Source organism: Polyodon spathula, chromosome 48, assembly GCF_017654505.1.
Source record: "Polyodon spathula isolate WHYD16114869_AA chromosome 48, ASM1765450v1, whole genome shotgun sequence".
NCBI lineage: Eukaryota > Metazoa > Chordata > Actinopteri > Acipenseriformes > Polyodontidae > Polyodon > Polyodon spathula.
This window is the reverse complement of record NC_054581.1, coordinates 2084194-2109703: the sequence shown is the minus strand read 5'-3', so window position 1 is coordinate 2109703 and position 25510 is coordinate 2084194. Positions and strand designations below refer to the sequence as shown.

General features: G+C 43.4%; 2 protein-coding genes across 2 annotated transcripts in view; both read left to right on the top strand.

Moving 5' to 3' along the window:
• Nucleotides 1-24165, top strand: part of LOC121306502 (ephrin-B3-like) — a 45433-nt gene extending 21268 nt beyond the window's left edge. The window contains exons 2-5 of the mRNA XM_041238242.1: nucleotides 394-689; nucleotides 18440-18532; nucleotides 20193-20300; nucleotides 23700-24165. Of these exons, the coding sequence (XP_041094176.1) occupies nucleotides 394-689; nucleotides 18440-18532; nucleotides 20193-20300; nucleotides 23700-24085 (883 nt within the window). The 3' untranslated portion in view covers nucleotides 24086-24165. The remainder of the gene's footprint in view (nucleotides 1-393; nucleotides 690-18439; nucleotides 18533-20192; nucleotides 20301-23699) is intronic.
• The window catches only part of LOC121306486 (lysine-specific demethylase 6B-like), a 665627-nt gene that overhangs the window by 539574 nt on the left and 100543 nt on the right, over nucleotides 1-25510 (top strand). The gene's annotated exons all lie outside the window — the stretch shown is intronic.

Below are 25510 nucleotides of genomic sequence, written 5' to 3'. Positions count from 1 at the left end.
ACCTCTCTGTGCTTTACAATGCTTCCCTATGCTTTACCAGACCTCTCTGTGCTTTACAATGCTTCCCTGTGCTTTACCAGACCTCTCTGTGCTTTACAATGCTTCCCTATGCTTTACCAGACCTCTCTGTGCTTTACAATGCTTCCCTATGCTTTACCAGACCTCTCTGTGCTTTATAATGCTTCCCTATGCTTTACCAGACCTCTCTGTGCTTTACAATGCTTCCCTATGCTTTACCAGACCTATCTGTGCTTTACAATGCTTCCCTATGCTTTACCACACCTCTCTGTGCTTTACAATGCTTCCCTATGCTTTACCACACCTCTCTGTGCTTTACAATGCTTCTCTATGCTTTACCAGGCCTCTCTGTGCTTTACCTCTCCCCCCCCCCAGGTTCTCTGAGGAGGCCGGCTATGTCTTGTACCCCCAGATCGGGGACCGGCTGGACCTGATCTGCCCTGCCTCAGAGCCCCTGGGCCCCAGATCCACGGAGGACTATGAATACTACAAGCTATATCTCGTGAACACTCGAGAGCAAGCTGCCCGCTGTGAGATCGCTGGACCCCCAAACCTTCTCCTGACCTGCGACAAGCCCAGCAGTGACACAAGATTCACCATCAAGTTCCAGGAGTACAGCCCTAATCTGTGGGGACACGAATTCAAGACGCACCAAGACTACTACATCATCGGTAAGGCTAGAGGATTATTTAATTGTTTTTTTCACGGTTTGTGATTTTCTGGGAAATCTACCCACTGACGTGCAGTATGTGATCTGAAAGAACCGTGTAAATATGCACCCCCCTTTATATAGAATGAACAAGTTTTGCTTCATGAAGTCGAACGAAACCTGCTGAATAATGTCACGTTAGCATATTGAATCGCACACTGCTTTGTAGTTCTTTAAAATGTCTTCAATGAAAAAGACACTAGCTGCATCAAAGATGGGAAATATATTTCTTTCTAAGGATCGCTCTGTCCAGTACAAGAAGGGGACATTTCACGTGTCTGTTGTTAATTTGACATGTATTTATATTTTTATTTAGTTGGAGTTACTCAAACCCACTGTCTTCCACACTGCAGCATTTCTCTAGCCACTGACCTCCTCAAACCCCACTGCCTTCCACACTGCAGCCCAAACAAACAGGATCCTGTATTTTATTATTTATATTTTTATTTAGTTGGAGTTACTCAAACCCACTGTCTTCCACACTGCAGTCCAGCACTCTAGCCACTGAGCTCCTCAAACCCACTGCCTTCCACACTGCAGCCCAAACAAACAGGATCCTGTATTTCTAAAGGTTTAAACTATAACTCTGATGGTGTAATAATAGATATAAGATCATAACGTAGTGTGTATTTTGTTCCACAAACCAGGTTCTTTCAGGAGTGCCGCATGTATCAGTTTACCTTGTGGGAGCGGGGAACGCACAGAGAGAGGGGGGGAGGAGAGAGAGAAAGAGAGAGAAAAGGAGGGAGGGAGGGAAGGGAGGGAGGGAAAGAAAGAAGGAAGGAGAAGAAGATATTTGCTTGTTGATCCTGCCCTTAGGGAAGCAGTTTAATTAATCTAACTCGGCACTCGTTAATATATTTAAATTGAGCTAAAAGAAGTGGAACTGATATCCCGATTTAAGGAGGGGGGGGGGGGGGTGCATATTAAGAGTGTAAGGGGAAGCATTGTAAAGCACAGAGAGGTCTGGTAAAGCATAGGGAAGCATTGTAAAGCACAGAGAGGTCTGGTAAAGCACAGGGAAGCATTGTAAAGCACAGAGAGGTGTGGTAAAGCATAGGGAAGCATTGTAAAGCACAGAGAGGTCTGGTAAAGCACAGGGAAGCATTGTAAAGCACAGAGAGGTGTGGTAAAGCATAGGGAAGCATTGTAAAGCACAGAGAGGTCTGGTAAAGCATAGGGAAGCATTGTAAAGCACAGAGAGGTCTGGTAAAGCATAGGGAAGCATTGTAAAGCACAGAGAGGTGTGGTAAAGCATAGGGAAGCATTGTAAAGCACAGAGAGGTGTGGTAAAGCACAGGGAAGCATTGTAAAGCACAGAGAGGTCTGGTAAAGCACAGGGAAGCATTGTAAAGCACAGAGAGGTCTGGTAAAGCAGTTGAACAATGCAAACAATTTATTATTCCTCGGAAGGGATTGGGATTTTAAAAAGGAATCAGAATTGAGAAACACTGATTTGATCCCCGTCTGGAGCTCCCAGCCCAGCTACTCAGAACAGAGCTGCTGGTGGTACTGGTTCTGCTTGTGATTTTCACTCTGGTACAATTGTAGTGTTCTTCTCTGTTGCCCTGTGCCCCAACACTGAGCCTCTCTGTGTTTCTCTTCACAGAACAGGTTAGTTGGGTTTGCTGTGGTTGGCTTCTACTTAATCTCTGCTAATGCAACCAGAATGCTATTCTACTCTTGACAGGCAGTGTGTGTGTGTGTCTGCTGACAAGCGGATGTTATTTTAACAGAAGCCTTCACACACACACACACACACACACCTCCAAGGGAGAGGGAGAGGGAGAGGGAGAGAGAGAGAGAGAGAGAGAGCTCCTCTTCGCAGTGTTTCAAAAGGAACCACTGTGATTTTGCAGAGAGATTTGTAGCAAACAAAACCATTCCATTCCCCCTTAACTGTTTGGCATTGAAAACTGAAATTCCAATTCCAGAGACAGTTACAGTGATGCTGCAGCAATTACAGTTAGAACGACACTGAAAAGTAACAGAAACAGCGCCACGCATGAACACGTTTACTGCAGTGATACACCTACAAATAATCACAGCTACAAACACAGAAACAAGTAACTGAACTGCAATCGATCGGTTGCAGGGTTTAATTCAATTACAGTGACGCAGGTGTGAACCAGCCTCAGTATCAATGCATGCATTGCATTGTAATCTCAATGGATTAGGAACGGCACAGTTGCATTGTAATCTCAATGGATTAGGAACGGCACAGTTGCATTGTAATCTCAATGGATTAGGAACGGCACAGTTGCATTGTAATCTCAATGGATTAGGAACGGCACAGTTGCATTGTAATCTCAATGGATTAGGAACGGCACAGTTACGTTAGCATGCAGAATAAATGCCTACATTCAACAGCACAAGGATGTCCAACGGGATCCTTGAGTTTAGCTTTTAAACAGGTTAAATAAATACATTTGTTGTTTTAATTCCACTTTTTGTCCAGATAAAGATAATGCAGTGCTTGACGGGAGAGAAGTCTCGCTCACCTGAATGCCAGTGTAAATTATTGATGCCGGTGAGTGGCTATCGATTCATGCTCCCTTAGACAGCCGCTGGGGCTGGCGGGAGGGAGTCTGTCTGCATGGGTCGGGCTGAAGAGCTTCTCTAAAACTGAATTCAAAACAGATCTGTATCCTCTGGAGAATCACGATCCAGCAGAGTACTCAGTGATGAAGAAAAGTAATCGATCAACTGAAAACGCACTGTTTAGACAGACAGACAGATAGATATAGAGATAGATAGACAGACAGATAGCTATATAGAGATAGACAGACAGATAGATATAGAGAGATAGATATAAATAGAGACACAGACAGAGAGAGAGAGAGAGAGAGAGAGAGAGAGAGAGAGAGATAGCTAGATAGATACAGTTTTAAACGATCGAAAATGACTAAATGGATAAATATTTACGGTTACCCAGGGAGCCAGCTGGTTTAGATGAGATTGTATCCAAGCCCTGGGCTTGCTGGTTAATCATTGAAGCAGAGCTCTTTCTCTGCCTGTGAGTTGTGCTGTTTGTCAGAGGGAGGGGCTGTTAATAATTCAACAGGTAGCGCTCATTTATTTATCAAAGTTAAGTTGAAGTAAACGGCAGAGATTTTGTGATTTTTACAGGATCGGGCATCTTAGACACAAACTACCACACCTTTCTGTGCTTTACAATGCTTCCCTGTGCTTTACCATACCTCTCTGTGCTTCAGAAAGCTTCCCTATGCTTTACCAGACCTATCTGTGCTTTACAAAGCTTCCCTATGCTTTACCAGACCTCTCTGTGCTTTACAATGCTTCCGTATGCTTTACCAGACCTCTCTGTGCTTTACAATGCTTCCCTATGCTTTACCAGACCTCTCTGTGCTTTACAATGCTTCCCTATGCTTTACCAGACCTCTCTGTGCTTTACAATGCTTCCCTATGCTTTACCAGACCTCTCTGTGCTTTACAATGCTTCCCTATGCTTTACCACACCTCTCTGTGCTTTACAATGCTTCCCTATGCTTTACCACACCTATTATTATTATGATTATTTATTATTATTATTATTACTTATAATTAAATATTATTATTATTATTATTATTATTATTATTATTTATTTGGCAGACCTCTTTATCCCAGGCAACTAACACAGGTGTTACAGGGCAGCGCAAGCTTCATATTGAAATACAGTGTAGTTTACAATTAGTGCAGATAACCCTACTAACAAGTTAGGATTGCAATCTACAATGACAAATTAGCAGTGCAAGGATAGCGCATCAGCTGAGAATCCAGTAACGTGGTGCTGAGGTCAGGCGAGTCCAGTGCAGAGCAGAAAGGGAGGATCAATGCATTATTATCAATCAGTCAGTTTTATATACTGCCTTTCATAGTAGACGACAATCACAAAGCGCTTTACAAGATACAGTAAAAAACAGAACATAGTGCTTTAGTACGAACAGAAATCAGGCTGCATTGTAGTTGCTGTTGGCTCTGCCTAGCCGTGTTCTGTGTGTGTGTGGTAACGGTGCATTTCGTGTCACTGCGCTCAGGCACTGTCTCACTGTGTCTACCGGACTGTGACAATCTGCTCGCTGGTCCGTGGTTGCCTAGCGCAGGGGCGGGGCCCTCTGCTGTCATTGGTCGAGAGGTCTGTCTGGGCGCTGGGTGTTTTTATAAAGCTATCTGACAGATCAAGGCAGCAGTCTGGGTCAGTGCTGAAGCCGTTTGCAGGGTTTTCTTTATCCTAAGATGTCGGACTTAAAGGTCACACTTAAACACAGGAGAGATTGAAGTTGAAGAGGGAATCCTGCATCTCTCCTGAGCAGTGATTTATTTTTGTTCATCAGAGTCAGCTAATTCAATACAGTCTAGTGTAGAGAACTCAGTGCTGTACTGGGGATCTGAGAGCAGCTAATTCAATACAGTCTAGTGTAGAGAACTCAGTGCTGTACTGGGGATCTGAGAGCAGCTAATTCAATACAGTCTAGTGTAGAGAACTCAGTGCTGTACTGGGGATCTGAGAGCAGCTAATTCAATACAGTCTAGTGTAGAGAACTCAGTGCTGTACTGGGGATCTGAGAGCAGCTAATTCAATACAGTCTAGTGTAGAGAACTCAGTGCTGTACTGGGGATCTGAGAGCAGCTAATTCAATACAGTCTAGTGTAGAGAACTCAGTGCTGTACTGGGGATCTGAGAGCAGCTAATTCAATACAGTCTAGTGTAGAGAACTCAGTGCTGTACTGGGGATCTGAGAGCAGCTAATTCAATACAGTCTAGTGTAGAGAACTCAGTGCTGTACTGGGGATCTGAGAGCAGCTAATTCAATACAGTCTAGTATAGAGAACTCAGTGCTGTACTGGGGATCTGAGAGCAGCTAATTCAATACAGTCTAGTGTAGAGAACTCAGTGCTGTACTGGGGATCTGAGAGCAGCTAATTCAATACAGTCTAGTATAGAGAACTCAGTGCTGTACTGGGGATCTGAGAGCAGCTAATTCAATACAGTCTAGTGTAGAGAACTCAGTGCTGTACTGGGGATCTGAGAGCAGCTAATTCAATACAGTCTAGTGTAGAGAACTCAGTGCTGTACTGGGGATCTGAGAGCAGCTAATTCAATACAGTCTAGTGTAGAGAACTCAGTGCTGTACTGGGGATCTGAGAGCAGCTAATTCAATACAGTCTAGTGTAGAGAACTCAGTGCTGTACTGGGGATCTGAGAGCAGCTAATTCAATACAGTCTAGTGTAGAGAACTCAGTGCTGTACTGGGGATCTGAGAGCAGCTAATTCAATACAGTCTAGTGTAGAGAACTCAGTGCTGTACTGGGGATCTGAGAGCAGCTAATTCAATACAGTCTAGTGTAGAGAACTCAGCGCTGTACTGGGGATCTGAGAGCAGCTAATTCAATACAGTCTAGTGTAGAGAACTCAGTGCTGTACTGGGGATCTGAGAGCAGCTAATTCAATACAGTCTAGTGTAGAGAACTCAGTGCTGTACTGGGGATCTGAGAGCAGCTAATTCAATACAGTCTAGTGTAGAGAACTCAGCGCTGTACTGGGGATGTGAGAGCCAGCTAATTCAGTACAGTCTAATACAGTATAGTATACCCTAGCATGCTGCAGTAATGATATAACAGCAGTACTAAACAGTTATGTTACGTTAAAAATAAACGCCAGATGAAAGTGACTTATTTCCTCCAGATTAAAACGGGCCACTGAGTTTTGTACTGGGGATCACCAGAGCCAGCTAATTCAATACAACTTCAAGGGCAGTACTGGTGTCTGAGAGCAAATTCAATCAGTCTAGTATAGAAACTCAGGGGATCAGAGACCAGCTGATTCAATACAGTCTAATATAGATACAGTATACCCTAGCATGCTGCAGTAATATAAACACAGTACTAAACAGAATTATGTTGTTAAAAATCGCCAGATGAAAGTGAGAAACCACTTATTTCCTCCAGATTAAAACGGGCCAGAGTTTTAAGATTTGAATCACCAGACCAGCTGTTCTCCAACTGACTCAAGGGCAGTTTGTGTCAAATCTCTTTTAAAGGGGCAGAAACCAGTTGAGCTGAATGACATGAACACATATCTGTGCATAACGGGCACAAGTTTTGACCAGTGTTAAATGACATATAATGCATAGTAGGAGATATATATATATATATATATATATATATATATATATATATAGTGCCGTGAAAAAGTATTTGCCCCCTGTCTGATTTTCTGCATTTTTGCATGTTTCTGACACTGAATTATCACATTTCGACCAAAATTTAATATTAGATATAAGGGACCCTGAGTGAACAAATAAAACAGAATTAGGTCCTGATGCAGCAAAGCATCCCCAAATCATGACACTACCACCACCATGCTTGACCGTTGATATGATGTTCTTACTGTGGAATGCAGTGTTTGGTTTTCGCCAGACATAACGGGGCCCATGTTGGTCAAATAGTTCCACTTTTGACTCATTTATCCATAGAAGATTGTTCCAAACTTCAGGTGCTTTTTGGAAAACTTGAGATGAGCATTCATGTTCTTCTTAGTGGGTAGTGGTTTCCACCTTGCTACTCTGCCATGAATCCCATTTTTTCTGAGTGTCTTTCTGATGGTGGAGTCATGAACACCGACCTTAGCCGAGGCGAGAGAGGCCTGCAGATCGCTAGATGTTGTTCTAGGGTTCTTTGTGACTTCCTGGATGGTTTTACGCCTTGCTCTTGGAGAGATTTTGGCAAGACGACCACTCCTGGGAAGATTCACTACTGTCCCAAACTTTCTCCATTTGGACAATATGGCTCTGACTGTGGTTTGGTGGAGCCCCAGAGCCTTAGATATGGTTTGTAATCCTTTCTAGACTGATAGGCATCAACAACTTTTTTCCGGTCGTCTTCAGGAATTTCTTTTGATCGTGGCAGGATGTGCCTCTAGAACCTGTGTGCTGACAACTTCACTCTGATGGTGAGGGCCAAAGTTAGTCAGATTTATATTGGGCAGGGCTGGCCCAAATCAGGCCTGATTGTTAACCAAAGTATTCAAACAGCTGACCCTAATTATCCCTTTAATTGGGTTGAGTTAACTAGGGGGCCAATAACTTTTTCACACCTAAAGATTGCATGTTTGATTATCTTGCACACCAAACAAATGAAAGAAGCACCAAACCTTGGTGTCATTTTTTCTCTCAGTCTCCCTCTGTATGCTACTACAACCCACAAAAAGATCTGACCAAATTCAATGTGAAAAATGTGCAAAAATGCAGAAAATCAGACAGGGGGCAAATACTTTTTCACGGCACTATATATGTGAGTGTGTGTGTGTGTGTGTGTGTGTGTGTATATAATACATGGATACAGGCTATATTTGCATCCTGAGCCATTCGATAAAAAAGGCATAAAAAAGTGATAATTCCTCTCGAGGAAAATATACTTGAACTGTGACCCATTCGACTCAGAGACCATCACTTTAAATTCAAACACAAAATGTCTCGTTTTCAATCACTCGACATCACCCGCAGTGCAGAAACGTTCATTAAAAAAATTAAAAAAACGTACTGCTGAACCTCGTCTTCTTTAATATCAGCATCACAAGGATATCCGTGGATTATAAAAAATAAGACAAGCCTGTTCACTGAGTTACAGGAAAACAATCCCATCTCAGGTTTCTGAGACAGTTTAGAAACTCTGCCTTCGCTCTCGTAGTTTATAATGTCACAGAAACCCTGGATGGAATTATTTTCCTGTAACTCACTGTCTCTGTCTCTCTCTCCTCTCTCTCTGTCTCTGTCTCTGTCTCTCTCTCTCCCTCTCTCATTGCTTGACATCTGAGCACGGATGTCAAGTCGCATTATTGCAGCTGGTTGCATTTTTTTTCTGTTTGTTTTCTAAGCGAGAATCGCTGTTCTAAGAAAGTATTCAGCTGGGGGACAAAGGAGAGAGCTTGCGTTCGGAAATACACAGATTTTGTCCCGACATATTTTCACTGTTTCTTGTCATTTTAAACAAACGAAAATCTCAATTTTGTGTACAAGTAAATTTTAAAATGCTTGGTTAACTTTTAATGTCAACAGCCAAAGTTGTAATGTTTAAGTTAGGGTTGTTTTATGATATACTTATTTAAACTTATTTTTTGCAGTAGCTAACGCATTGGCTAGCATAGAGACTCAAAGTTCTCCGTGCATAGTGACAAGTCTTTTCACATCGTAAAACGCAACTTTCAAGTTCTCTATTTAAATCCTTATCTCGTTACTCCTATTTTTGAGATATTTTGCCACAACACTCTGGGGGGAAATAGTTTACTCCTGAGCGCAAGCAGAGAGCTGATCGCCAGCTGTTTCATCCCTTGTTGTGGCTTTTGTGGTAATCGTGTTTCTTTGAAGCAGCGGTCCGTAATTCGGGAGCTGTGATCTGGTGGTTAGAGCTGAGGGGGCTGTCTCGTTCTCTACGGAGCGGAGGGAGGCTATTCAGAGAGTATAAGAGCCTTCCTTTCTCTCTCTGCTCCACCAGCACAGAGCAGAGGGAGGCTGTTCAGAGAGTATAAGAGCCTCCCTTTCGCTCTCTGCTCCACCAGCACAAAGCAGAGGGAGGCTGTTCAGAAAGTATAAGAGCCTCCCTTTCGCTCTCTCTCACTGCTCCACCAGTGCAGAAGGAGGCTGTTCAGAGAGTATAAGAGCCTCCCTTTCGCTCTCTGTCTGCTGCACCAGTGCAGAGGGAGGCTGTTCACTGAGTATAAGAGCCTCCCTTTCACTCTCTCTGCTCCACCAGTAAAAACTAGAGGACTGTGCGGCTTCAACACAAGGGAAATACAGCAAGATATCGGGAGAGAAAGACGAGAAGAGACCCAAGCTGCAGGAGATGTGTTAGGCCAGGTGCACAGCTCCAGCAAGCACTAGTGCTGAGAAACATTAACAGGATCTTCAGCTTGTCTGATAACATTGATTATAGAGAGCTTGAAACAGCCAGGGGCCGAACCCGCGGCGAGCGAGAGCATTCGTTATGAGCTGTTGCTGTGCGCGCATTGAGAAGCACTAGGTAAAGTTGCTGGAGAGATGAGGATTTAGGACTGTTATTGAAGCTGAGAATATATGTAGCCTGTGTTTTTTTTTTTTTTAAATACATTATTAGCATTTACATTATTGCTGGTTTTAAAGGGCTATTTGTGAATGCTTTCAAATCTTTTTTTTTTTTTTTTTTTTTAACCTCTGATTCAGTAAGAAAACTAGCTCTTCTCTTAACCCTTTGTGGTCCTATGTGGGACCAGGTACAACATTACAATTTTCCCTTTCCAGTCCAATCTCGGACCCTGTGCGACATCATCAAAAAGACGTCAAGCACAGGTCTAGTCACTAGTCGTTTTTTCTCCAGAAAAAGCGAGTGAGACTGATAGGAGCCTCACAGAGATAACATCACAATACAAACAAGAGAGAGCTGCTTCTGCATCCAGCGCTCAAAGAATATCACAGACATTTCCAGAGCTTTTTGAGATGTTATAGTAATAAAATAATGACTTGGGTCGCGTTATTGAGGAGTTTGGTGATAAAACGAGTGATCAGGAGAGGATTTATCAGTATGCACGTCTATAAAGAGGTATGTGAAAATACAGCGAACAAGGGGTGGGGCTTGGCTGGAGATGCAGTACTGAGTGTCCTTTTGTGATTCAATGCCTTATAAATCTGTTTTACAAATAAACAGCGTGTGGGAAAATAAATTGGACCCAATGAGCAGAATAAATGGACTGCAAAGGGTTAAAGGGGCCCAGCGAAAATGCTGCTCATGCTGAGAACTGATTTTAAAAAGGTGCTGTGCTGGAGAAGGGAGCCGCATCTAAACTCTGAGACGGTTGGCCAAGCCCCTCACAGCTGACTTGCTATTTTAAGAGCAAGCAGGACCTGGCTGCGTGAAGTCGTTTCGCTAGCCGCTGTACGGGCAACCGCGGTTTTGATTCAGGATCTGCCAGCAAGCGGGATTAGCCCTGTCTCTACAGGACGATCTCCATTCTTTTTTTTTTTTTTTTCCTTGAGATTTGGCTTTCGCTGTGGCCAGACGAGATGGGGGGTGGGAGGGATTAATCCCGGTACTTTCGGCAGCGCCACGGAATCATGGAGAACATAAAGCCGTGCCAGTCGCCAGGCAGGAAGTGTGATCGAACGGCTTGCTGTTTAAAAGTCAGAGCTTTGTGAAGAAGTCTCCTTTGTTGTGCAGTTTTCAGTGCTGAGGCTGACAGCTTCAGAAAGAGACTGAGGGACACAGCCCTGCTTGATCAGAGTCCTGGTTCCTAACAGACACCAGGCTGCTTACCAGCATAGGAACTGTTTTTTTTTTTTTTTAAGGTTTTTACAATTGGTTGTAAATTCGGTTGCTTGGGGTTTTAAGGGGGAAAGTTTTTTTTTTCTGGTTTTGAAATTCTTTCTTTCTGTCTTTTATATTTGATATAATTCTTCAAAATGATCTCTCTTATCACCGATACTGTAATCGTTTAGCAGCTATTTCAGCATTGACTGCTATCCACTTTCCATACTGTAACTAGTGCCATTTAGATTACATTTAGATTACATTTGGATTACATTCCATGTATCTGTGTTTGTATCTTCAAAGATGATTTCTTAAAATGGCCAAAGAACTCCCCAGATCTCTGTCTATATAGAGTAGGTGACACACACACACACACACACACACACACACACACACACAATTAAAACAGAACAAGAAAAACTCCAGACAAGCTCAAAGCAAGCTAGATAAAGGTAGATTTAAAAATAAATACTTTTTTTTTTTTTTTTTAAACCCCAGAACGACTCAGAATGACTGTGGACAATCTGAAACAGTACATAAAAAAAAAAAATAAAAAAAAAAAAAAAAAAAAAAAAAAAAAAATGACATTTTGAATCTTTCTACAATGAGATTTAAATAGCTGCATGAAAAGGGGTTTATTTTTCCTATCGTGGATTGCTGTATAAAATTATGTTTTTGCAAATAATGTGTACAAATGATTTTTCTTTTAAAAAAAAAATTAAAACAAAACACACACACGCACGCACACACGCAAACACACACACACATTTATTTATTTTTATTTGATAAATTCCCCCCCCCCCCCCCCTTATTAGAGACTGCCAACTCTCTGCACTTTGACAGGACCCCTCGGGGCCCCCAAATCTAGGACGTGACAGGCCAGGAGTTGTCTTGTAAGATGCCTGTCATTAAAAAAATAATAATAATAATTGTGTTTCAGGGCTGGGCAAAGAAAAAAAATTACAAGATGAAAATTAATGAGAAAGCTCATCTCTCCAGCACCGGACCTGTGCAGACAAACGACCATTCGCTCCACATGGGCGCTTATTCAGGGCATTTTGGGGATGCATTGAGGCAACCGGATGTAAAATATAAGTGGGAGGGATGGATTGGGATGAAAAAAAGAAGAAAAAAATGACTTGTTAAAAGAAACGAGTGAGAGAGATGGAGAGAGAGTGAGAGAGACGGAGAGAGAGAGACAGAGAGAGACGGAGAGTGAGAGAGACGGAGAGAGAGGGAGAGAGAGACGGAGAGAGAGAGAGAGAGAGAGAGAGAGAGAGACGGAGACAGAGAGAGACGAAGATAGAGAGAAAGAGAATTCACAGCCGGGAATCCAGACGGAGGATCTATCTCTTCCTCTCTCTTTCTCTGCAGAAATCAACCTGTATCTCTTCTATCTCTCTCTCTGCTATCTCTACTGTCTCTCTCTCTATCACTATCTCTGAGAGGAGGAGACTCTCTCTCTACGGACTAATCATCTCTGCCTCTTCACTCTCTCTCTCTTTCTCTATCTACTCTATCTCTATAAGAGAAAAGGACTGATCTCTCTCTATTTGAGACTTGAACGGCTGGGACTCGAAAGAGACCAATTCTCTTCTTCTGCAGCTGTGTTCTAACAGTCGGGACGAATTAAATTTGGGGTTGGAAAAAAAAAAAAAAAAGAAATGGAGAGAGAGACGGAGAGTGAGAGAGACGGAGATCGAGAGTTGGAGAGAGAGAGAAAATGGGTCAGCGATCTGATGACATGAACGAGATGGTGAAAGAGAAGAAGCGACACAAAGATGACAGCCCTGCTTTTAAATTTGGGGTTGGAAAAAAAAAAAAAATACCTGAAATATTTTTTTTTCTGGTTTTCTTCTCAAAAAAAAAACAAACCAGGGGTCACAAATGGAGATTATCAAAAAGGGGCATTCAGAACAGAAATAGGAGGCATTTTTTTACACAGAAGAATTTGAGGGTCTGGAATCAAAGTAATGTTGTTGAAGCTGACATGGGATCCTTCAAGATAATTGATGAGATTCTGGGATCAATAAGCTTAACAACCAAACGAGCAAGATGGGCATGTGGCCTCCTCTCGTTTGTAAACTTTCTTAAACTCTTATGTTGATATTGCAAAAGTCTACCGGAAGCCATAATAGCAGTACAGTAGTATTTCATGTTAGATTTGCGAAATGCCACATGCTTCAAATGTCAGTGAAAAACTACAAAGCGGTGTGTGATTCAATATGTTAACATTATTCACCAGGTTTCATTCGACTTTATGAAGCAGAATCAGTTCATTCTAAAGGGTGACCTTTGACCAGAGCTGTGCAGCACAGTCAATACCACTTTATATCCAGTAAATGGAATATTTTTTGGCATTACTTTGTAGATCTCAGATCTATATGAAATACCCTACCAGGTGTAGCAAAGCCGCAGTGTAACAGGGCTGGGCTTGAACCGGGGACCCCCCGCAAGCGAGCACCTTAACCACTGTGCAAAGAGCCGGGCTCGTCAGTACCAACACAGAAACACTCGGGTCTGCCTTGTTAGTATGACATTTCTTATGTGCTTGAGAGAGAGGTCCAGATTCTAACACTCTTGCGCTCTTGCTATATCTCTCTCTTTCTCTCTCTGTATCTCTTTCCCCTCCTCTCCCTCTCTCACTCGCTCTCTCTCTCGCACTCTGTCTCTTTCTCACTCTCTCTGTTTCTCGCTCTCACTCTCTCTCATTTACTATCACGCCAGCTCTCACACAGTTTTGAACAAACGCTAAATTCGTAATTATACAACGAAAAACAAAGATGGAAATCCTTCTGAAAAAAGAGTTCCAAAGCACTGGGAAAGAACGCGCGCACGAAAAGGGTGGGCGTTTTTTTCCAAACCCATGACCTATTTCTTCAGCCTCTGATTTGGCTTCGTGGCTGATTAATAGAAAGATGTAGCACCCCCCGTCTTCATCTCCTGTCGCTTCGCGTTGGCGATTCGGGTAAACAGTCCGGAAGATCTTTTTTTTTTTTTTTTTTTTTTTGTGCTATGTAGGTCAGCCGTGGAGGTCACATGCAATCGCTTCGTGACAGTGCAGACTCTCTCTGTGTAGAGAGAGAGAGGGGAGAGGCAGGCTTCATTAGGTAGATTCACGTCCTGCGTTTCGAAAGTATTCGCAGAGGAAAGAGATACGATTATACGAAAAGATTCATTCTGTAGGTTTCAGAAAAGAAAAATACAGTGTAAGATAGGGGGGGAGAGAGAGAGAGGGAGAGGGAGCGACAGAGAGGGAGACAGGGAGAGAGAGAGACTTTCATTGCTAGAATCACAAAGTGCTTAACAGAGGAAGAAAAAAATATATATTTTTGTTATTATTAATAATAATAATAATAATAATAATAATAATAATTTATATTTTTGTTAATAATTTGATGTAAGAATAAGAAAGTTTAAAAGTAGAATATAAAGGAATTTCTATAAATTCAGGACCTTGTTAGGGTGGAGGGGGGTGCAGTCCCGTCCTCCTCTATCTCTGGCTCTCTGCCCCTCCCTCGTTGGCTGAGGTCAATGGGGGGGTGAGTGGCACCCGGTGTGGGCTCGGACCGAGCCTCGGTCGCTTCCCATTGTTTTGCGGTTCACTTAGTCGGGACCAAACGACTCGCTGCTGGCTGAGAGCGGTAAACCTACCAAACGACTCGCCAAGTGCAAAACAGCCCTGAGGGTTGCTCGGACGTTCGCCCAAACAGCAAAAAGGGTTGTCGTTTGTCAGTCACAGAGTCATGGGGGGGGGGGGGGGGGGGGGGGGGGGTCGATGCCAGCGCTAACTGTGCAATTCAGAAATCATTGCAACCTTTTGTGTCTTCATCCAAAAAAAATAAAATAAAATCATTGTATCATTTTTATAGCTGCAGTTATACCTTGTTTCAAACCTGTGTGTGTGTGTGAGAGAGAGAGAGAGAATGTGTAAGAGAATTTGTGTGTGTGTATGTGTGAGAGAGCTATTGTGTGTGTGTGTGTGTGAGGGAGAGATAGAATGTGTGTGTGTGTGAGAGAGTGTGTGAGAGAGTGTGTGTGTAAGAGAATTTGTGTGTGTGTGTGTGTGTGTGTGTGTGTAAATGTGTGTGTGTGTGTGTGTATAACGAATAACTTAGCTATCTCCCATACACTCCCATCAAACATGGAAGCCTCTTGACTGGCCTGCCCTGGATCTGTGCCCCAGAGTCACTGCCAGCCTGCACTGATTGAAATGTCAATGGCAATGTCAGAGTGTCCCCTCGCCAGTCCTTCACGCATCCCGCTAATGGGATTACGCTGCTTGTCTGTGTTTTTGTGGTCAACAGCACTAGCAGCTCCAAGGGAGCGAGGTGGAGAGTCGCACATACTGTGCCCGGTACTGCAGACAGCAAGAGAGACTTTTTAATGAGTTTGTAACACGAGTGCAAGCCGCTAGTCAGTCTGGATAGTTTGTTCTTTCTTATTCTGTCTTGCAGTCTTGCAGTTTGTCCCTGATTTGAGGCGCTTCCACCTGAACTTAGTAGGACAGTGAAGAAACGGGCACGAGGAGACAAAGGGAATAAAGAGTTTAAAATCGGTTTCCCCGCTCCCTCATTAGTTCCGCTTTTCCTTTTTCTTTTTATGTCTGTACAGCAGTGTGCAGGGTGTTTATCAGAGCACCTCGTTTGTACAGCAGTGTGCAGGGTGTTTATCAACACCTTGTTTGTACAGCAGTGTGCAGGGTGTTTATCAGAGCACCTCGTTTGTACAGCAGTGTGCAGGGTGTTTATCAGAGCACCTCGTTTGTACAGCAGTGTGCAGGGTGTTTATCAGAGCACCTCGTTTGTGCAGCAGTGTGCAGGGTGTTTATCAGAGCACCTCGTTTGTACAGCAGTGTGTAGGGTGTTTATCAGAGCACCTCGTTTGTGCAGCAGTGTGCAGGGTGTTTATCAGCACCTCGTTTGTGCAGCAGTGTGAGGGTGTTTATCAGAGCACCTCGTTTGTGCAGCAGTGTGCAGGGTGTTTATCAGCTCCTCGTTTGTGCAGCAGTGTGAGGGTGTTTATCAGAGCACCTCGTTTGTGCAGCAGTGTGCAGGGTGTTTATCAGCTCCTCGTTTGTGAAGCAGTGTGAGGGTGTTTATCAGAGCACCTCGTTTGTGCAGCAGTGTGAGGGTGTTTATCAGAGCACCTCGTTTGTGCAGCAGTGTGCAGGGTGTTTATCAGCACCTCGTTTGTGCAGCAGTGTGAGGGTGTTTATCAGAGCACCTCGTTTGTGCAGCAGTGTGCAGGGTGTTTATCAGAGCACCTCGTTTGTGCAGCAGTGTGAGGGTGTTTATCAGAGCACCTCGTTTGTACAGCAGAGTGCAGGGTGTTTATCAGAGCACCACTGGAACTGAAATTCCTGGAAAATTGTCAAAATAGGCAAATTAGTGATTGTCTAATTTGAATTAATGACTATAATAGAAAAGGAACAAACAGCAACCAATGGTAAAATGCAGGAGTTTTTTAGATGCCTAATTAAAGCACAAAGCTGTCTAACATTTCCACCCATCACGAGAGCCTGTTGTTTCTATATCCCTAATTACTGAGCAGGAATTTAAATTCTCCACCCAGGTTTACATACAGGCAGGTGTGTGTAAATTCAGCACTGTTGAATGTGTAATAAGATGAACGGAAATAGAATTAGCTGTCTGTTACAATTTCGGTCTGACGGTCTGTCGCGTGACCTACAACGGAGGAAGTGGCTTACCAAGAAGCAACAGTGTTTTTTAAATAATTTTATGTACTTGTATATCCCAGATTGTAAAAACAAAGCAAGCAAAAAATAAATAAATGATTTCCTCCTCTTTCTTTCTTTCTTTCTTTCTTTCTTCTCATTGCTGTTCTAGTTATTTGGCAGTGATTGTAGCATTAACAAGTAGCCACTCGTGTGCCTATCTTCAAAGATGAATTTCGTTAAGGAACTCCCCGGCTGTCTTCCTGTATGAATTTAGAGTCGTTGGGTGCAGACGATTTGAACGGAACGAAAGAAAACTTTTCCGACCCGGCATTTAGGATTCTCCAGACCAGCTCAAAGCAAGGTGAACTCCAGGCAAAGGAAGAAAAACAATCATTGTAATGAATCGACTGAACACAGAACGAGACAATCTGAAATATATATAAAGGTGAATCAATGTTGGGGCAAGAGAACACAGAACCACACGGGATTATTACTGACACTTTAAAATAGTTTCGTAACAGAAAGCAATTAAAAGCAAAAGAAACCCAGTCCAAGAGTCCAACCGCAAGATTGGAGATTTAAAAAAAAAAAAATAGAAAGAAATTAGAAAATAATTCCTCGGAGACAAGATTTTTTTTTTTTTTTCCCGTGGTCTCGTTTTTTTTCTTGACAGCAGACAGTAGCCTGACTTCCTCTAGTTCGGGTTCTCTCTAAAACGTACCTTCTCCCTCCCCTCCTCTCCGAAAGGAGGAGGGAGGGGAGGAGAGGAGGGGAGGGGAGAGAGAGAGGAGAAAGAGAGAAAGGGAGGAGAGGAGGGGGATCAGAAATAAAACTGGCTGTGTAGCTGGATTGCCATCGATACCTGCTGCGTTGGTTTGGAAACATTAAAAGACCATTGAAAGATTTATGAGCGCAGGTCAGTGTGTTTGAGATGCATTTGAGGATTTTAAACTTGCCGCAAGGAGTGTATCATGTAGACGTGTGTGTTTGGGTGTGTGAATGTATGTGTCTCAGTGTGTGTCTGTGCAAGGTCATTGTTTTCCGTTGACATTCCTGGTGGCCAAACAGACACTCTTGTGGCCAAACTTTGTCACAGAACATCTCTGCCGTAGCCCCGCTTCCTCTGCACATTACCCTCATCACGCAGCACCCTGCGACAATGTTATGCGAATTAAGACTCTCCCTCTGTAACCCAATATATTGTGCAACATAAGTGTGACCAGGGTGGAACGGTGCAAAACTCAAGTTTGTAAATAGCTCTGGAAGTATGCGGTGTGCGTGTCTGGACTAATTGTGTCTGAATTGTGATATGGCATCGTGACAATCCCCCAGCACCCTCTCGCTGCCTTCTCTGAAGCCTCGTCTCCGGCATGGGGCTTCCGTGTTGATCAGATAGCGTTGTTGAGGGCGTGTGTATGTTTACATTCTCCAGACTGCTTCGCTTCCTGCAGGAAACCAGGTGTTTCTGTGGAATGTCAATGCCTTTTGATAATATTTCTGTTTAAATTCCTTTGAAATTTAAGAGGCAGCCCAAATTTCCCACCCTCAGTTTGAGGAAACAAAACATCAAATGAAAAGCCCTTCTTCGAGTGTGTAGAAAGAAAAATAAACCCAGCGCACTGAACTTGGTGTCGTTCAGGAGTTCTGCGGATGATGTCACGGTTGTGTCACGACAGAAAGTTCGTTCCGGGAGGATTCCAAAGTTCCGATCCAGCACAAATTAACCCCACCTCTTTGCTTTGTCTCTCCTCAGCCACCTCAGATGGTTCTCGTCAGGGACTGGAGAGCATGAAAGGAGGGGCGTGTCTAAACAAGGGCATGAAGGTGGTCCTGAAAGTCGGACAGAGTAAGTGCGATTTTTTTATTTTTTTTAATTGATTTCCAGAGTTTTCACCCACTCTCTGCAAAACCTCCCCCTAGAACTATTGCCATAAATAATAATATAACATCTTTATATAGCGCCTTTCATAGTGGACCTCCATCACAAATCACTTTACAGAGGCAGGCTGTGAACTGCGTATTATATGCAGAGTCACTTCCAATAGGACGTTGATTTAGCATCTCATCCGCAGAGCACGAGGAGGTGAATCTTAGTCTTGAGAGGAAGCATGTGCTGAAATGTATTGAAGGAAATCTGGTAAACAGTTGACAGCAACTAGGATGAGAGAGGCTTGTGGAGTCTGGACCACGTCAGGGCTGTGATCAGGTTCAATGGGGACCCCATATTTAGGGGCAGGTCATCATGAATGGAGTCTGTCTATGCAATCCCTGTTCCTAGATCCATAATTGGGGGAAAAAAAAAACTGGAAATGCTACAAGTTACTGAAAATGTAATCGGATTACAGTCGCAAGTTACTGACAAATGTAATCCGATTACAATTAGAAGCGATGGAAAAATGTCGGTTACTGAAAATCTCTTCGGGGCTGTGATCAGAGCCAATGGCGACCACTATATTAAACACAGCTGCCTTCTGCCGTGGCAGATTTTTAGCCAGCGTTTGGGCTCTAGTGCCTTCGTCAGTGTTATTGAAACTAAACTGAGTCAAGCAGAGCAGCGTTTGGGCTCTAGAGCCTTCATCAGTGTTACTGAAACTAAACCGAGTCAAGCAGACCAGCGTCTGGGCTCTAGTGCCTTCATCAGTGTTAATGAGGGTGAAGCTAGAAGACATTTCAGTCCCGGCACTTAGGGTTCTCCAGACAAGCTCAAAGCCAGGTAAAAGGACATTGTAACTATGTGTAAGTTCTCCTGTATTTACTAAGTAATGACCAGGTAAATACACAGTAATTAGAGACACTCCATGTACAGTCTGAACCTGAAGCTCGCCGTGGGAGGAATGGAGACGAACTCCGTATAACAGAAAAGAAGTGACAGCTCATTTTGAATGTAGAGGAATGATCACGGGTGTATTGGAAGGAGGAGGAGAAGGGGGGGGGGGTGGTCGCTGGAGCAGCAGATTCCTTTCCCGTCAGTCTTTTCAAGGTGACCTGCAGATGCTGTTCCGAATTGTTCTTCTCTGTTGGGAGTCGGGCGGGTGTTGTGCTAGTTTCAGAGCTCAAGAAGTCACGGTTATTTTTGTACACTGCGCTGTGCTCCAATCACTCAGTCTGCAGCTTGTAAGGAGGGGGGGGGGGGGGGCTCCTGTTTCTTTGTCCTAGAACTACATACAGGGGTGAGAATACGAGTCCTGTTCCCATTGCATAGCAGTTTGAGCCATTCCTGGTTTTGCTACAAGTTTTAATCAGACACACTGGTGCTAATCAGTAAAAAGTAATAAAACCTGGAAAGGGTGAAATCACTATGCAACAGGAGTCTTATTCCCATCTCTTATATACTTATAAATATGTCTACCAGTCTTCGATGCAATCATAAATTCAACGACAAAACGTCTGGCGCTTCTCAATGCGCGGCAGTTTTTTGAAAATCAGAGGCAGACAGCTGACCAGAATGGTGGACGGCTCTGTGGATACCGGATTAAACTCTGGGATCCCCTTTTTTTGTTCCCCAGATCCCAACGGTATGGGCCCTGACCCCCAGAAGCCGAACCCAGATCTCTTGCCAGGACAGCCTCCGGCACCAGACCCAAACCGGGTCACAGGCAAAGACAAAGCCTCAGGTACGAGCTCCCTCCCCCATCGTTGTCGCCCCCCAATTCTAAACTAACCCAGCTCCCTCCACCATTTCAGTGTTATCTAAAAAAATTATAAAACCGATTCCCATCTTGTATATCCTTTTTGTATGTTTGCATGTGCAGTGTGTAATGTTCAGTGTGTTACAGTTTGGTTCAGTTCTTTTCTTCCTCAGAGTATGATGAAATGTCACTGTGGTGTTTACAGGGCCTATTTGTGTTACATTGTTTATAGTACAGCTCTGGCCAAAAGTTTAGCATCCCCCTCTGTATAGAATGAGCTGATTCTTCTTCATAAAGTCAAATGAAACCTGCTGAATCACGTTAGCTTGTTGAATCGCACACCGCTTTGCAGATTTCCCATAAAAGAAAATGGAAAAATGTCAAAATCCAACATGAAATACTACTGTACTGCTATGATGGCATGCGATAGACTTTTTTTTTTTTTATCATTTTGTAGTGTCTTTGATTACATGATGTAAAATTAACAATCTAAATTATGTTCGTATAGTTTCTACGTGATGCTAAACTTTTAGCCGCAGCTGTAGATGCAGTCTTACGACACAAACGCATTCTGAAATTTATAAAAGAAAAAAGAAAAAATAAAAAAATAACAGCTTTTGAAAATGGTGGTATTGAAGGAGGAGAGATCAGGAGAGAGGGGAAGAGAAAGAAATGGAGAGAGAGAGGGGAGAGGAATAAGGCAGAGAGAGGGTGATAGAGAAGGAGAGACAGGAGAGAAAGTGATAATGTAGTCGTATATATTTCCTCTCTGAGTCCTGGGAGAGAGAGAGCGAGAATGGGTATTTTTTTTTTCCTGATGATATTATTAGCAGTTAGTGCTGAGCCCCGGGCTGCTTGCCAAGGGAGGTGTCCCGAGTGGTCGGGCTGAGCGGGGGGGTGCTGTCGAGCCCCCCGTATTGAAACGCTGGCTGTTCTCTAACCACAAACCCCAGCCGCGCTATTAGATCCATCACTGAAGAAACCAACACACCAGCAAAGCACTGCCCAGCAGCCTTGCTTTCGCCCTTTTCTTTGTATCTTTTCATATCCCTTTCTTTACCTGTATCATTATTTTGTTTTCTTTTTGCCTATCCTTTACGTTTTTTATCCTTTTTTAGTTTTTCTTTTATCATCCCTTTACCTTTTTTCATTATTTCTTACTCCTTCATTCTCTTTCATTCCTTTATCAGAATCTAGGGCTATACCATTGCACGCTGTCAGTAGGTTGCATTTATTTTTTTACCCATATTTAATTAAACTTGTTGTGGTCATTCTTTTATCACAAGCTAGGATATGCAGATATGGTATTTTGAGCAATAAATAAATAAATAAAAACACGTCTCTAAATATAACCAAACTGGACTGTCACCCAGGCCCGCTTTCTTTCGCTCTGATGTACAGAAGAAAGCAAGCAATACAAATCTTTGCTGTCGGTGCAGCCCACACTTGATAAATTACACAGAACAGAAACAGCAGCTTTCTCCCAGTGCTCACTTCGGAAGCATGCACACACGATCAAATAATAAAGGGGGAGGAGGGTTGACATTTGAAGGTACTCTGGTTGATTTGTGCTCCAGATGGCTGGCGTGCTCTCCTTCGCTTCCTTCCCACAGCCGAACCATCAGTTTAACGTTATGAAAGATCTGTCGGTCGTCCTGCCAGCACTGAGCTGTGGAAATGCTCAGTAATGCGTTTAGGTCGGTCCTCCCTGAGCGCAGTTGCAATGTTTTGCGCCGCAGGCAATCCTGGTTTGTGTGCGGGGCAGAGCTGCCACTAATTGAGCATTATTAAAACTACACGAAGCACAGACCCCACAGAGACATAACCTCGCCTTGCATCCTCACTGTCTGCCAACCTTGCTTCAAAATGCTATTTCGTGAGAGATTTTTATTTTTACCCAGCTGCGTGCATGGTTATAGGGGGGCGGGGGGGTGAGGTAACTCCCCAGTTACTGAGAGTGCTGTGGCGGGTTGATTCTAATATATCGTCCAGGTTGTGTGTTGAATCGAAGCTTCATGTTTCAAAGTGGCTGACACGCTGTTGCCCTTGGAATGCTGCTCAATGATAGTCAGACTTGTTCATACAAAACTGCAGGAGGAGACGCATCAGTGGCTGATTTCCCAGCAGGGGCAGCTATACAGACACAGATATGTTCATTTATGATTCCTGCTCATCTGTATGGAATGTCTGCCTGTGATCTACAACGAGTTAGTGCAGGTGATCTATATCTGGCATATTAACCATATATCACACTATACCTGTGGGATTGTAACCCCGACCCCAACCTCCAACCCTGGCCACTTTATTAGGATCTGCCCCCTTCTTTGTAGTTTTCCCTTCTACCTAATAAAAATTCAACAATGTGACATTTTGAAATCTAACATGAAATACTACTGTACTGCTATGAAGGCTTCCGGGAGACTTTTTCTGTAGTACAGCAAGCACACTACATAAGAACATAAGAAAGTTTACAAACGAGAGGAGGCCATTCGGCCCATCTTGCTCGTTTGGTTGTTAGTAGCTTATTGATCCCAGAATCTCATCAAGCAGCTTCTTGAAGGATCCCAGGGTGTCAGCTTCAACAACATTACTGGGGAGTTGATTCCAGACCCTCACGATTCTCTGTGTAAAAAAGTGCCTGCTATTTTCTGTTCTGAATGCCTCTTTGTCTAATCTCCATTTGTGACCCCTGGTCCTTGTTTCTTTTTTCAGGCTGAAAAAGTCCCTTGGGTCGACACTGTCAATACCTTTTAGTATTTTGAATGCTTGAATTAGGTTGCTGCGTAGTCTTCTTTGTTCAAGACTGAATAGATTCAATTATTTTAGCCTGTCTGCATATGACATGCCTTTTAAGCCCGGAATAATTCTGGTCGCTCTTCTTTGCACTCTTTCTAGAGCAGCAATATCTTTTTTATAGCGAGGTGACCGGAACTGAACACAATATTCAAGATGAGGTCTTACTAATGCATTGTACAGTTTTAACATTACTTCCCTTGATTTAAATTCAACACTTTTCACAATGTATCCGAGCATCTTGTTGGCCTTTTTTATAGCTTCCCCACATTGTCTAGGTGAAGACATTTCTGAGTCAACAAAAACTCCTAGGTCTTTTCATAGATTCCTTCTCCAATTTCAGTATCTCCCATATGATATTTATAATGCACATTTGTATTTCCTACATGCAGTACCTTACACTTTTCTCTATTAAATGTCATTTGCCATGTCTGCCCAGTTCTGAATCTTGTCCAGATCATTTTGAATGACCTTTGACACTAACTGTTTTGTCAGGTTGATCTGTTCAAGAACTGCAAGAGAAATTGTGTTTAAAAAAAAAAAAGCACGTAGCAAAACTGACCCCAAACATCTCCTGTTTCCTGTTCGCAGATCCTTCAGGGAACTCAACGAAGCAGGGAGGCGGGGAAAACGGGCCCTTTCCTCCTTCCAACATTCCCATCATCGCCGGGGCAGCGGGAGGCTCCGCCTTCCTGCTCATCATCGCCGCCATCATCGCCGTGGTTTGCTACCGGAGACGCCAATCGAAGCACTCGGACAGCCACCACCCGCCCCTCTCTCTCTCCACGCTCACCAGCCCCAAAAGGGGCGGGAACAACAACGGTTCGGAACCCAGCGACATCATAATCCCGCTACGGACTTCCGACAGCGCGTACTGTCCCCACTACGAGAAAGTGAGTGGAGATTACGGCCACCCTGTTTATATCGTCCAGGAAATGCCTCCTCAAAGCCCTGCAAATATTTATTATAAAGTTTGAAGACGGTTTGACACTGTGGGATTTATATTACTGTTATTTGTTTTGGGTTTTTTTACGCTGTTACAGTGGCGTTTTTTATTGCTGTTGTTTTTTTGCTGTTTTACGGAGAACTTACGCATCTGTATTTGTCTTAGAATTTCGTGGTTTCTCTTCGTTGTTTTGAAGTAGGCGGTTTTGTTGCTTTTAGCTGGCCACTTCCTGAAGAGGAACATCTACAGAGAACAAAAAATGACTGAAAAAGGATTTTGTTTTTGAATGAGGAACGCTGAATTCTAAACGCTTTTCATCTTGTCTCGACCAACTTCAGCCCCCTCAATACAATCATACATCACCTCTTTCGAATCGATGACGGTTCAAGCCAAAATCAGAAAACTGAAGACTTCAGCGAGTCAGCCTCACCACGGGCTTTTCTCTACGAGGAACGTCAATCAGATTTCAGAAGAAAAAAAAAAAAACGTTTCCGAAATTCACTACAGCAAACAAAAGCCGCTGCTGTTCATCCCTGCGTTTTCAATGGGGAACAGCAGGAAAAGGTGCTTAAAAAAAAAGAAATCAGATTGTTGATGAGAATACAGTATATCGAGGATCGTGGATTCCGTTTGTATTTTGTGGAACGACGGCAGAATCATCCTTAAAACAATCTTTCCTCTTTCTGTTTGTGGAATTCTATATAGCGAAACGATTCTAATACAGTACGCGCCCCCACCGCCTTCGGCGTAAACTCCAATCCAAAGAATAAGCAAAAAAAAAAAAGGTGGGGGGGCAACTGTGTTTTAATGTCAACTCTCCTAACTAGACTGGCCAAGTGTTGGATAAGAAGGTTACATTGACCGATGAAATCTGGGTTTGTCAGAGTGAAAACTTGGATTCAGAACTGTACAGTTCAGTAACACAGCCCTTGTACGAGCGATAAGCTGGGTTTCCTGCACGACAAGACCGTCGAAAGTCTACACTGTCCCCAAAATGGCGCCCCCTGGTGTATCGGAGGTCTAACAACAATGACTAGAAGTCCCAGGTGGCGCCACCTAGAGTTCAAATGCACAGCCACTGAACGTTATTTCAGGTGGTTTTTTTGGTATTTTTCACTGCTTTCAACACAAACCCTGTGACGACGTCAGACACCGGACTGGATGCATTATTAATATGGATTTATATTCCTGTAAATATTAATGTGGTCTCCCCCCTGGATCTCCCCCATCGATTCTGATCAGTCCGCACCGTAATGTATTGCCTTGCTGAGGGACGGTGTGTTTTGAAGGCGGTTTGTGGGTCGACTTGTACTGAAATGCTGTCGGATTCCTCAAACACGGACTGCTTAGGCAGTAACATCTTTGTTTTTTTAATTCAAAACATCATCACTGCCACCCCTCTCTCTCTCTCCTCTCTTTCTCCTCTCCCTCAGATACGGTTTGTTTCTCAATGGCG